At 51.2% G+C, this 11406-nt stretch overlaps 1 protein-coding gene across 4 annotated transcripts in view; it reads left to right on the top strand.

Moving 5' to 3' along the window:
• LOC114611097 (protein Aster-B) overlaps nt 1-11406 on the top strand; it is a 190864-nt gene that overhangs the window by 152439 nt on the left and 27019 nt on the right. For all 4 annotated transcript variants that reach the window (XM_028755750.1, XM_028755746.1, XM_028755747.1 and 1 more), the window contains exons 3-4: nt 2554-2764; nt 8477-8497. In XM_028755750.1, coding sequence (XP_028611583.1) covers nt 2651-2764; nt 8477-8497 — 135 coding nt within the window. In that variant the 5' untranslated portion in view covers nt 2554-2650. The remainder of the gene's footprint in view (nt 1-2553; nt 2765-8476; nt 8498-11406) is intronic.

Raw genomic sequence — 11406 nt, 5'->3', positions numbered from 1 at the left:
TTTGTTCTTTGTTCTCCTCTCTCCCTTTTCCCCCTTCCCCTGCTTTCTTAGATCACACCACCTGTCTACCTGTGGCTTATATTCCAATGAGAGGTCACGTCTAGCTCTGCCTCATGATAAATGTACTGAACACAGGATCTCTTCTTAGTCACCTATGTGAACTTGGATGTTTGACATTGTACCATGTGGCCACAAACACAGTCCTATCACCTTGGCTAGACCCTTCTGTTGCTCCAATTTCTCACAGGCCAAAGGTTACAGGACTCTTCCCGAATTCAGGTCAGAGGTCTTGTCTGTTAACTGATTGGTCTTCCCCCCTACAGTGCTCTATCCCCAAATGTAACAACAGTTCTTTATATTGCTTGTAGGATCAGGTTAAGGGCATGGGATAGAGTTAGAAAGGTAAGTCCCTACACAAGAGGCATAGGAACTGGTTTTATTTGCTTGTCCCAACTCTACAGGACGATGGCTGCTCTTTTAATAGTTTTAGCAATGTAGCAAGGCTAGTAATGACTCTGCCAGGATGCAGAACTATGGTTACAGGGAATTTTTCTTATATAGAAGAGGATTGGAGTGTAAGCCAAGCAGATGGGGTCAATGACCTCCTATTATTCTGGGTGGTTGGTTTATTTTCTTTTTTCCACTGAAATTATAGCTAAGGCTATTGGACAAGTCCAGGCAAGACACCTTGAGAACCTGAGGAAGGGAGGACCCTAGGACAGGAAGGGAAGGATAGACTAATGAACCTTCTGGAAACAAACTGAGTAGGACAGAGTGGGGTGGAATGGGAGAGATGCCACTTCTGAGCAATGACAGTGCCTCTGGAGAAGGGGCAAGGAAGAGGCAGAGGTCTGTGTGAGCAGGGCTGGTGGCAGAGGGGACTCACTCAGTACCAGACGGAAGTTAGAGAAGCAAGAGTGGGCATGGAGGTAGAGAACACATCGCAGAAGAGCTGAATTCTAGTTTGGACAACGTGAGAATGATCCAGTGGAGCAAAGAGATAACTCGGTGGGCAAAAATGTTTGCCTCCAAGCTTGAAGACCCAAGTTCGATCCCCGGGACCCACATGGTAGAAGGAGAGAACTAACTCGCTAAAGTTGTCCTCTCATCCCCGACATGTGCAGTGTGGCATGTGCATGGATAAGTAATAGAGGTCACATGTGGAGCTCCATTCCATACAGGTCCTCCCCTCCCTCCTCCCCCTCCCCAGTGATACTGGATGGGCTTGTGGACACTTTGTCCTCTGTATTGAGTTCATCCAGGTGGTAGGGCATGGAAATCTTTACAAACATCTCCATAGAGCATCTGAGGTTACAGCTAGATCTTCATGCAAATATCACTGTTCTGTGCCCTGCCTTCTGCATCCTGAGGCCAGGTCAGGATGCGGTTTGCCAGAGAGTTTCCTGGGTTAGTCTGGCCTGCCCCTCCTATCACCTTGCTCTGGGGCCCGTGTGATCTCCCAGGCTATCCATTCCCGTTTCCCCTGCCTTCCTTCTGAGTATCCCCCCCCCGCCTCCGCCAGCTCTTTCTTTTCTCTGTTCTCTGAAAACAGAACAAAGTGAGTTCAATCTTTCCTCTCCGCCCTTTCCTCCTCACCTCTTCTATCCTATGGAAAACACAAGCTAAGTTTCCATCTTTACTGTATTAACAGATTGAATGCCTAGGTATAACTGGATTTAGCGCCGTGGGAAGTACAAGGAACTTTTTCGAGGTGAATCTGGGGGTAGGGGGTATGAGACTAAGCCTTCACTTTGAGTGGAACAGCAACGTAACTTCCCAGACTAGCATGAGAGACTTACGTCTGAAGCAAACTCTGAGGCTTGCCCTGGGTCACTTTCTTCTCTCTACCAGGCATTTATCTTTAACTGAAGGACAGTGGCCCTTGCCGTTATTAATTCAATTGAATGTCCTAACACTCATTATGGTGCCTGTGAGATGGCTCAGTAGATAAAAGTACTCTCTGCTGAGCCAGTGGCCTGAGTCCATTCCGAAGGACTCACTGTGGAAGGTTGGAAACAGAGACGCTGACAAGTTGCCCTCTGACCTCCACAGGCACGCCCATGGCATACGCGTACCTGCCCACATCTATGCAAAATAAAATAACGTGATAATTTGTAAAAGACATACCTTTGGAAAGCGGGGTTGTCGTTATGAGCAAGTGTTGGAACATAGCGTAGTGCATAAAATGAGCTGCTGGTATGGAGGGATTCTTTCAGGGTCTAAATTATCTTCCCTAATAGCTTTCTGCATAGAGTTAAAGCTCAAACAGGATTGGGTGGGTAGATTCATGGATGGATGGGTGAATATTTAAATACTTAACTGCTTGTTTCTAGTCCTAGTTCTCCTTTTCACACTGGCACTACTGCCCCCTGCTGGCCAGTGTCAGCATTACAGTACAGCAAGTCCCTAGCTGAGTTGTCTCCTTAGCCTGTTGCCTGGGCTCCCTGAGCTGGCTCCTTTGCATGGGTCTCTGGCCGACCGTCACTCACGGCCTTCCTTCCTTCCTTCCTCTTTCCTCTCCACCTCATTCCCTGTCTCCATCTGCCCCTGCAGCACTGCCAGTAACTCCAACCGCAGCACGCCGGCCTGCTCTCCCATCCTCCGGAAGCGGTCCCGCTCACCAACACCACAGAACCAGGACGGAGACACCATGGTGGAGAAGGGCTCGGATCACTCCTCGGACAAGTCCCCATCCACCCCGGAGCAGGGCGTGCAGCGCAGTTGCTCCTCACAATCCGGTCGGAGCGGTGGTAAAAATTCCAAGGTGAGCAGACCATGCTGGAGACTTGTTACCCCTTGTCAGCTAGCCACAGGAAGCTAGTGAGCACTCAGGTGACTGAACAGCCCCATAACTATGTGATAAGGACAGGTCAGGGTCAGCAGGGGAGACACTTGTTGAATAGATTCCTGTTTAATCATCCAGGGAGGGTCCTGAGTCATATGCCCCTTCCCTACCCCACTCCCCATCTCTCTCTAAGTATCTAAGGAACTTCAGGACCCCTGAGATATGGAGGAAGCTCTGGGGATCAGGAGGAGCCATCTTTATAATTCTTCGTTAAATTTGGTCCTTTGAACTATCAAAGGAACGTTATTTGGGACAACTGTATTGCCAGGAAGAGAGATTTCAGGGAACCTTCCTGAGGGCTATTTTTAACCTCCTCCTTGTCCATCACCCCGCCTTACCTTTGTCCTGACCCATGTCCTGCTCATCTTGCAGAGAGCATAGTCCTAGGGCCTTTCCATCCCTCAAGCTCATCCTCACTGCGAGCACTCAGGCTCCTGGTCCAAGGATTAGCACAGAGGCCCTCACCTGGTTACCCCGGTTACGGCTCCCCAGAGTTCTCCTTCCATCCCCAGGCCTCTGGCAATCAAGGGGCACCTCTACTCAGGTACTCCTAAACCAGCAGGACTCGCAGGGCTTCAGAAAGGGGACCCGTGACCCCCAACCCCCGGGAGGCTTGGGAGAAACCCCACTTGAATTTGTCTTTTTGATTTCTTGTTCTTCCTCTTCTCCCCACTGTTTTCCCAAACACCTTCTCTGCATGCATGGTCTTAGTCTCACAAGCGCCTCTCAAAAGTAAGCCATCTTTTGTCTCTGTCTTTTAATCTTCCCCTCTAGCACTGAATTGTCTGTAGTGCTCAGCACCCCTCCCTCCACCCCTGCCAGTACTGCCCATATGTCCTGCTTGGTCCCTTTCCCAGAAGGGCTGAACCCACTGTTCCCCACCCCTACCCCCCACCCCATGGCAGGCTGGCTTGGAAGTCACTGAGGGACCACTCCTACTGCACCTGATGTCAGAGAACAGACTCCGCCCCCCACCCCACCCCCTTCCCCGTGTCTGCCTGCTTCTCAAACACCACCTCTAGTGGGAATGTGTTTCCCTCCTTGCGTGGCACTTTCCAAAAGCAAGAGTCCCGCAGGGGGTAGTTCAGTTCCCATGGGTGTGGAGCCTCCACTCAGTCACACTGTTGTTTCGTGCGACCCTTGGATGGGATAACGGTGGCTTCCCTGGCAGAGTGAGGAAAGACCTTGAGATCTGCCTGGTTCATCTTTCCCTCCACCCTCGAGAGCTACTTGGCAGGTCACCCCCCCCCCCCGCGACTTGCTTGTCCCACTCTGGTAGCCATTCAAGGTGTCCTTAGAGACCTCGGGTTTTGATTAAAGAGGTTACAGTACCAGAACCCGGAGGTTCTGATGACTCTGACAGTACCCACCAGGTTCTAGGTCTATGGGTGTGGGAGGGAGATGGGCCAGCCTCTAACTAGGGCCCTAGGATCTCTGAGGTGAAGTTTGGAGTGAATAGATGGTGAACAGTTGGTAGCAAGGCAGTAGGGGCCCAGGAAATCGATTGTGGGGAAGAAGTGCCAAGTCAAGCGGAGAGACGACTTACGACAGGATCTCTAAGTGTCCTCAGGGAGGACGGCACACCACTGTTCACTTCCGATGGAAGAACATGAAACTCCACAGCTGAGCCTGCCCACTGTGCCCTTCAGACACAAAGCGTATCACGTGGCTCTCGGGATTTTAAGTGCCTATTGCCAGCAGAGAGCCTGGAGTGAGGATACCAGCAGGAGTCCTCTGTGGGCGTAGGAGGCTGGGCAGGTTCAGGCATGCCTGATATCTAGGGATAGGAGTTGTATAAGACCTTTGGTCACTACGCCAGGGCTCACCCCCTCTGCCTTAGTTGAAGTGTGTACCAGAGGGCTCCGGGCTCATCTGGAAGAGGGAGAACCCAGCCGGATGTGGGTGGGTACCAGATTATCCCTCCTCTCCACATCTGCCGAGTCTTTCTAGTCCTAAGGTGAAGTGTGCCGCTCTTTCCTCCAAGCCTAGCTCATTCAGGGAGCAGCACAGTGCTGCTTACTGACAGCGGATGAGGGACGACCACATCACCCAACTGCACTGGGGAGCGGCCGCGGTCAGCCTGCAGCGCACGTGTGTAAGACACACAGACTGCCAAAGAGCAACACCAGAGTCACCATGGGAAAAGAGTTTAATGCAGGGCCCAGTTACCGGTCTGTGAGAAGGTGCTGCGAGGGTGAGGCCAAAGCTTAAAGCTGCTTCCCCCGGGAGCGTACTTCCAAGGAGGCCAGATATAGCTGTGTGGAGGGTCTGTGTGCTAGATCTGTTCTCATAACAACTATAGCTAGACCATCGCTGACCACTGCCTGCAAAGAGGCCACCCTGTGTGGTTTTCAAGCAGGCTGTAAGATGTCTCCTCTTCAGTGTTTCTTAGATCCCCCCTTTCCGGCCTCCATTTCTTCATTTGTTAGGGACGGGAAATGATTAAAGCTTCACCTTCCCCATCGTAATCTCGGTGGCTGGGGCTGATTTCTTTCTTTTGCTTAAAGAGTTGGGAGCTACAGGACCTCAGGGCTGATTATCGCTCCCAGAAACCTCTGCGTTTGGACCACAGTCAAGCTGCACTCAGTAGTGATGACCTATGGCCACTAGAGGGAGCCAGGACCTGCTTCCCTGCCCCTACCAGCTCTGGAGAGTGGCTCTCTGCCCTTGCAGGCCTGCCAAGTAGATAGGGTCACTGGATACTTGGCTTCCGCCTCCGCAGCTTAGCTCTCTGTTGGTGCTTGGTAGTGCCCGGTGCTGTGACACTGGTGCTCCTGGGACCTTTCACCTTTTTGTTTGTTTGGATTCTAATTTTTGTGGTTTTCTTTTCAGTATGACAGACTTAATCTGATCAAAGTAAGACATTTTTTGTTGTTGTTTTGTTTTGTTTTGCCTCCTGGCTCCAGTTTACGCTTAACGTAGAGCTCCCAGCCCCGGCCCCGTCTCCCTTCACCCCTTCCTTCCCCCACCTCAGCTCACCTTCCAGACAACTTGAGCCTTTGTTCGAGAAGATGCTTTGGAGGGCAGGAAACGGCTATAAGGTAGTCTGGATATGTTTCTAGGAGCCTTTCGTTCCATCTGGTCCTTGCTTGTCTGATTCCTTGTAGAAAAGACCAAAGAAACCCAAAACCAGGCCCTCTTCCTCCAGCTCCATCCTGCCTCCAGCAGCTCCGTGTTGTGTTCTCATTTTCTTCCCCCTCCCCACCCCCCAGTAACCATCTGATACAGGCTCTTAGAACCCAACATGAGTTCTGTGCCTCCTTGAGCTCTAGCCCTGTACTCCAGGTAGGGGCATAGCAGTGAATTTACAATGGTAGACAGTCTCTGTCCTGTCTATCTGTGCCTGTGTCCCCCACCTGGGCCTTAAGACCTCTCTGAGACCCTCCTTCACAGGAGGTCCCTTTAGCACTGTAGCCCAGAAACCACAGGGATGTAATTCTTCTCCAGGAGGCAGGTCAAAGGTTAGGAACTCCCTACCTGCTGGTCAGTCTTGAGGGCTAACATAGATATCACTAGAGATGTAAATGCACCTGTCCCTGAGGCAGCCTTGGTGCTGGTAAAGAAGGAGTTGTGTAGGAATATGGCCAGGGGGAGAGCCTCCAAAGTTCTCACTCTAGAGGGTACCTTTCTCATTTCTTTTAGATCTTAAGAGATCCTTTCTTAGATTCCCCACTTTAGATAATGAGTATTGGCCATAAAGCTACCACAGAGCTCGTCAAGAGATGGGACAGACGCTCTTAACTGAAAGCTCTCAGGATTCTGAAGCTGTTGGTGTCAAGTAGTTTCTTGAGGAACTAGCATCTTCATGTCAATACATAGAAAGAGAAGATCTACTTCTGTCTGTGTAGGGGAAGGGGCAGGCACCATGTTTTGAGAATCACAAAGGGTCCTGTTCCCAGCGCCCCCTCTCCTCCTAGGGTTGTGTACAAAAATTCCAAGGAGTGAAGTCCTTGGATGCAGTTGAGAGAGGTTTTCCTTAGCTGGGAAGCAGGTGACTAGGCTGGGTCAGGGTTAGTACAGTCCAAGCTAACTGTGGATAGCTTGGTTGGTAGCTGCAAGACTGATTCTGTGTGCTCCTAGAGTCAGTCGCCATTTTGAACACCCAAAAAAGATCTATAGAAATGACGGTCCAGCAGGATATAACTTTCTTGCTCCACCCACCCTCTCCAGGCATGCACAGCCTCAGCTGGACTACTTAGGTGGGAATGTTCAGGTCCAGAATTCCTTCCTGCAAGGTAGCAGCTCCCACTCTTGGCTGTGTGGGTTTGGCCTTCAGCTTCTGGAGGGTACTATGGTAAAAGACTGTGCTTTCCAGAGTAGACCACCATTCCTTTGGAGAAATGACCACAAAGAGCTCCTAGCAGAGGGGAACTGAGTGTCTGCATTGCTACATGCTACCCTGGCCGGCTGGCCAGTGACATCTGTGTGAAGGGAAAGCATATTTATGCCTATGCCCCTTCTACTCCCTAGCTCTGGCCACTGTGCTAACTGTGTCATGGTAGAGGGTCAAGGTGTCATGCAGGTTTCTGGTTCAAAGAAAGAACTTGGTGATGGGAAGGGGAATCACATGATCATCTGGCCATCATTATGGTCACAGTCATAGATCTCTGGTTCATAGTCTCCGCCACCCTGCCACACACACACACACACACACCCCTACCTTACTGGCTGACACAGTGGTTGCCCGACTCTGCATTTATTCGCTGGCTGTTTGACACAAGCTCTAAGTTGCTGATTATGTATGTATAGGCTCCATACCTCTGGTATCTGGCCGAGGCTTTGACCTGTTGGTAAAGTTTCTAACATCAGAGCAGAATGTTCCTAAGTAGCGGTTGGAAACAGACAAGAGACCGTCTAGGCATTCCCTTTCTTTCACTAGAAAGTTTCAGATCCCATGGTGGGGAGACCAGAATGAGAATCCCCCAACTGTAGAGCTGCGACAGAATATGGTTTTATGAATACCAAGTTATATAATAATGCCATGGGTTGGAAGAAGCCTTTAGAGATGGCACAATTCCACTCTCTTCCCCTGCAGAACCCCAACCATTTGTTAGCTGTTAGGAGGCCAGCCAGTTGTTGGGGTAGGAGGAGTTTACTCACTTGCTAGCTGAGCATGAGCGTATAGTATGACTTTTTAAGACAGCCTCTTCTCCCTTCACCAAAATAGTCTACCCTGCCTCTGACAGGGAAGATGACCCGGAGCCGGAGGCTATGTTGGACTCTGTGTCTACTTTGCTTCTAGTCAAAAACCCACTCGGGGACTAGACTTTGGATGCCTACCACACATCCCACGCCCCATCAGTAGGACCTGGCGATGGGGCTCTGACTCCCTTCTGGTTGAGCGCTAGCTAGTGCTGCCACTGCCTGCCTCTCCAATGGCCCCAGCTGTGGTGGGGGCTTCCAGCATGGACTGCTCCCCGGGCCTCCTTTCCAGAGCTGTCTTGTGAAAGGGGGACCCCTCCTGAGCATCGACATGGGAAGCATTCAGCTGCATTTGGGTTCCTTCTCCCTGCCCACCCTCCGCTGTCTGTGTTACCTTCACCTCAGGGGGAAGGAATACTCTGTCGATTCCTACACTTCTAATGTCGATTCCCTCACTAACTATATTCTCTTTGATTCTTGTCTTTTCAGAAAAGCCAGAGTTGGTACAATGTAAGTATTTCTGTTTCTCTTCTTGTTGGGTAATAGTAAAATGGGTTTTGGGGGTGGGGGTGGGGGTGGGGGGAGGCAAGGGTTGCAAGAAGTGTTGTTAAGTACCGTTCGTGTCTTAGGAGTTTGTGTCTGCCCTTGTCAACGTCTTCTTCTCGCTCCCAAACAGACACAGTAGTTCTCTTCTACAGCAGGACGGATAGCTCCTGGGGAGGAGGATTTGATCTGGGGACATGAAGAGGTGGCCCACCCCATCTCTTTTCCTCCTCTAGTGTCCTGTATGAAGTCAGGGGAGCAGCCGGGAACTAGTGACTGTTTCAAAAGCCAGGCAGAATTATGTGGCTATGGCGAGGCATTGGGTATGAACCTAGGGTTAAAGTTAGCCTCACTAGGCAAGACATCTTGTGGAGGAGGTAGAGCTAAGAGACTGTGCCTATATGATAGTCCGTGTTGCAAACACGCAGTGTCCTCCAGAACATGCTCCGATTGAAGGCTTGGTTGCCTTCTGGTCTGTAAAGCGGGGTCTTTCTTAGGTCATCCTTAGTGGCCGTTCGTTCATCCATCTCTGGACTCTGAAAGTACTTTGTGGAGTCAGCAGTCCCTACAAAGGCTCTGTTCTCCTCGTCACATAGACTAGGTTGTGTGGCCCCGGACTCTTCCCTGGAAGGACACCTTGGCTAAAGTCCCTCAGCTTGCCCTGTCCATGTGCTCTGTAGCTTCAGGAGGACTTGCCAGCTGAGGTGCACTGTGACCTGGCTTCAGACCCTTGTCTCCCCTTCTTTAAGCTGATCTGAGGATACCACTCCCCCCACCCTCCCCCCATGCTTACCTCCTCTTGTACCTAGTTCTGCTCCACCGGAGCTGAGGCTTGGAGAAGGTAACAGGACGGTGGACTGACAGGGTTGGTGGGAGCAGGGGAAGGACTCGAGGTAACGCTTGTGTTTCGTGTGGGGCTGTGTGTCCAAATCATCCCTCTGGGCCACGTGTGTGTTCCAACGTGGTTTTAAGTAGTCCTTTAAAGTTAGACACATGTCAGATAACCCTCTGGTTTCCCACAGGCTGCTCTGTGCCAGCCTATCCCAGAGGTTTTTATTGATTTTCCATCCGTAGCCCCACGGAGCACCCCAAGTGGCCTGGGTTGATGTGAGGACATTGAGGATGATAGTGAAGGCAAGAGAAGCTAAACTCTGCCTCCTCTTGTCTGTTCCTTCTCTCTGTCTCAGACCAAGGGTCTTCTGGCCTTTGGCCTCCTCAGGCTGATAACAGTTCATATCTTGGAAAGAGGAGAGCCCTCCCCACCCTACCCCCACCGCCCCGCCCCGCTTCCCTCTCTGGGAGCTGTCCTGGCCCAACTGTTGTTAAATACCCAAGTGCCCTCCTACCAATAATCTCCTTTTAAGTGGCATTGCCAGAATTAGTGTCACCAAAGGGAAATAGAAACCCACATGGCCTCATTGCTATTGGGCAATTAAAACATCCAAATCTGAGCAGGCAGATCCTGTCTTTGTTGTGAACGTTGATCTCCCAACCCGCTTTCTTCTCGCAAGACTTTTTTAGCATGGCTGCTCTGGTTTGGTCTACGCCTGGACTGTTCTCCTGGCTCTCTGCCCTGCCCTCCCCTGGCCCCACCATTCTTTTTTTCCTTCTTCATGCTCTTCTCTGTTGTCTGGTTTCCAGTCACCCAGCCAGCTTTCTGTTCCTTCCTAGTTGCTACAGGTTTTAAGGCTCCCAAAACCCTTTCTTTTCATCTCCGTGCTCCCTCAGCCTGATTCTGATGCTGTGACACCTGAGCACGCACTCAGCTTGATGACACACAGACATCTGGGCTGGAGGATTCAAAAGAGGGACGTCTGTCTGCCATTGAGCTTGACAGACCTTTGAAAGTCCTCCGGGATGACCACCAACACATTCCTTTCTGCCTGCCCTGGCTGCCGCCTGCCCTCCTCCTGGTCCTGCTCTATATGCGCAGTAGAGTCCAGACTTGGCTTTGGTTCAAGGAAGCAAAAAGGAATGGAAGTGGAGGAGGAAATAGAAATGTCAGATGAACACGGGGAAACCGGAAATAGTTTCCAATTGCCATAGCTGCAGGCGCTAAGAGGTGTGCATGAGGGTAGTACAGTTGATAGGCTCTGGTTTCTCTTGTGCAACAGTTAGCTCCTGTGGAGATTGGTCGGTCACCGCTGTAGTGGAGAGGCAAGTCCCATGCAGGCTGGTTGGATGAACTCCTCCCACCCTTTCTGTTGAGACAGATGCCTGCCCTGGTTCCCCATTTCCCAGAGCCTAGTTATTAGTGTCGTCAGCCAGTTGCTGTCTGTCTGACACGGCAGTGGTTTCCCTTGGGTTCTCTCTGACCCTGCCAGTGCATTTACCCTAGACATTGGCCCAGTCGCCTTTGTCTGGGACTGGAGTCTGTGACCTGGGTTCTCCGAGAGCCACCTGTTGGGTAGGGTTACCTGCTGGGCTCTTGCTGGTTAAGTACCTTCTCTGAGTGCTGTGGCTATGTCTTATACCTTTGTGTTCAGATGCATCATCAGGGAAACCTCCATTGACCCCCCCCTCCCCTCAGCACTACCCCCTCCTTGGGAGGCTCGAAGTCTACTCTCCTTGTTTTGACCTGCATTCCCTTAGACCTACCTTTCGTCTCCATTGCTGTTGGCCTGCGGCTGCCTGGAATCTGACCTTCATAGAGGAGCCTGGTGTCCTGTTCCTCTTTCTAATCTCTTTTCCCCACTGCTAGAGTCAGCTCACTGGCTGTGATACCTCAGGTTGTATCCCTGGCACTAAAAGCCCTTTAGATAGATGCAGGCTTTATAACCCCATGCGCTGGGGCCAGGCTAGAGTCAGGGTTCTACAGAGTAGGAGGACCTGAGACCTGGTCAAAGTCCCTGGGTGTAATTTAAGAGGAAGCCAGT

This window comes from Grammomys surdaster, unplaced genomic scaffold, assembly GCF_004785775.1.
Source record: "Grammomys surdaster isolate TR1022 unplaced genomic scaffold, NIH_TR_1.0 126086, whole genome shotgun sequence".
Lineage (NCBI taxonomy): Eukaryota > Metazoa > Chordata > Mammalia > Rodentia > Muridae > Grammomys > Grammomys surdaster.
Note: the sequence above shows the minus strand (reverse complement) of the source record. Positions and strands in the feature narration are given on the sequence as shown.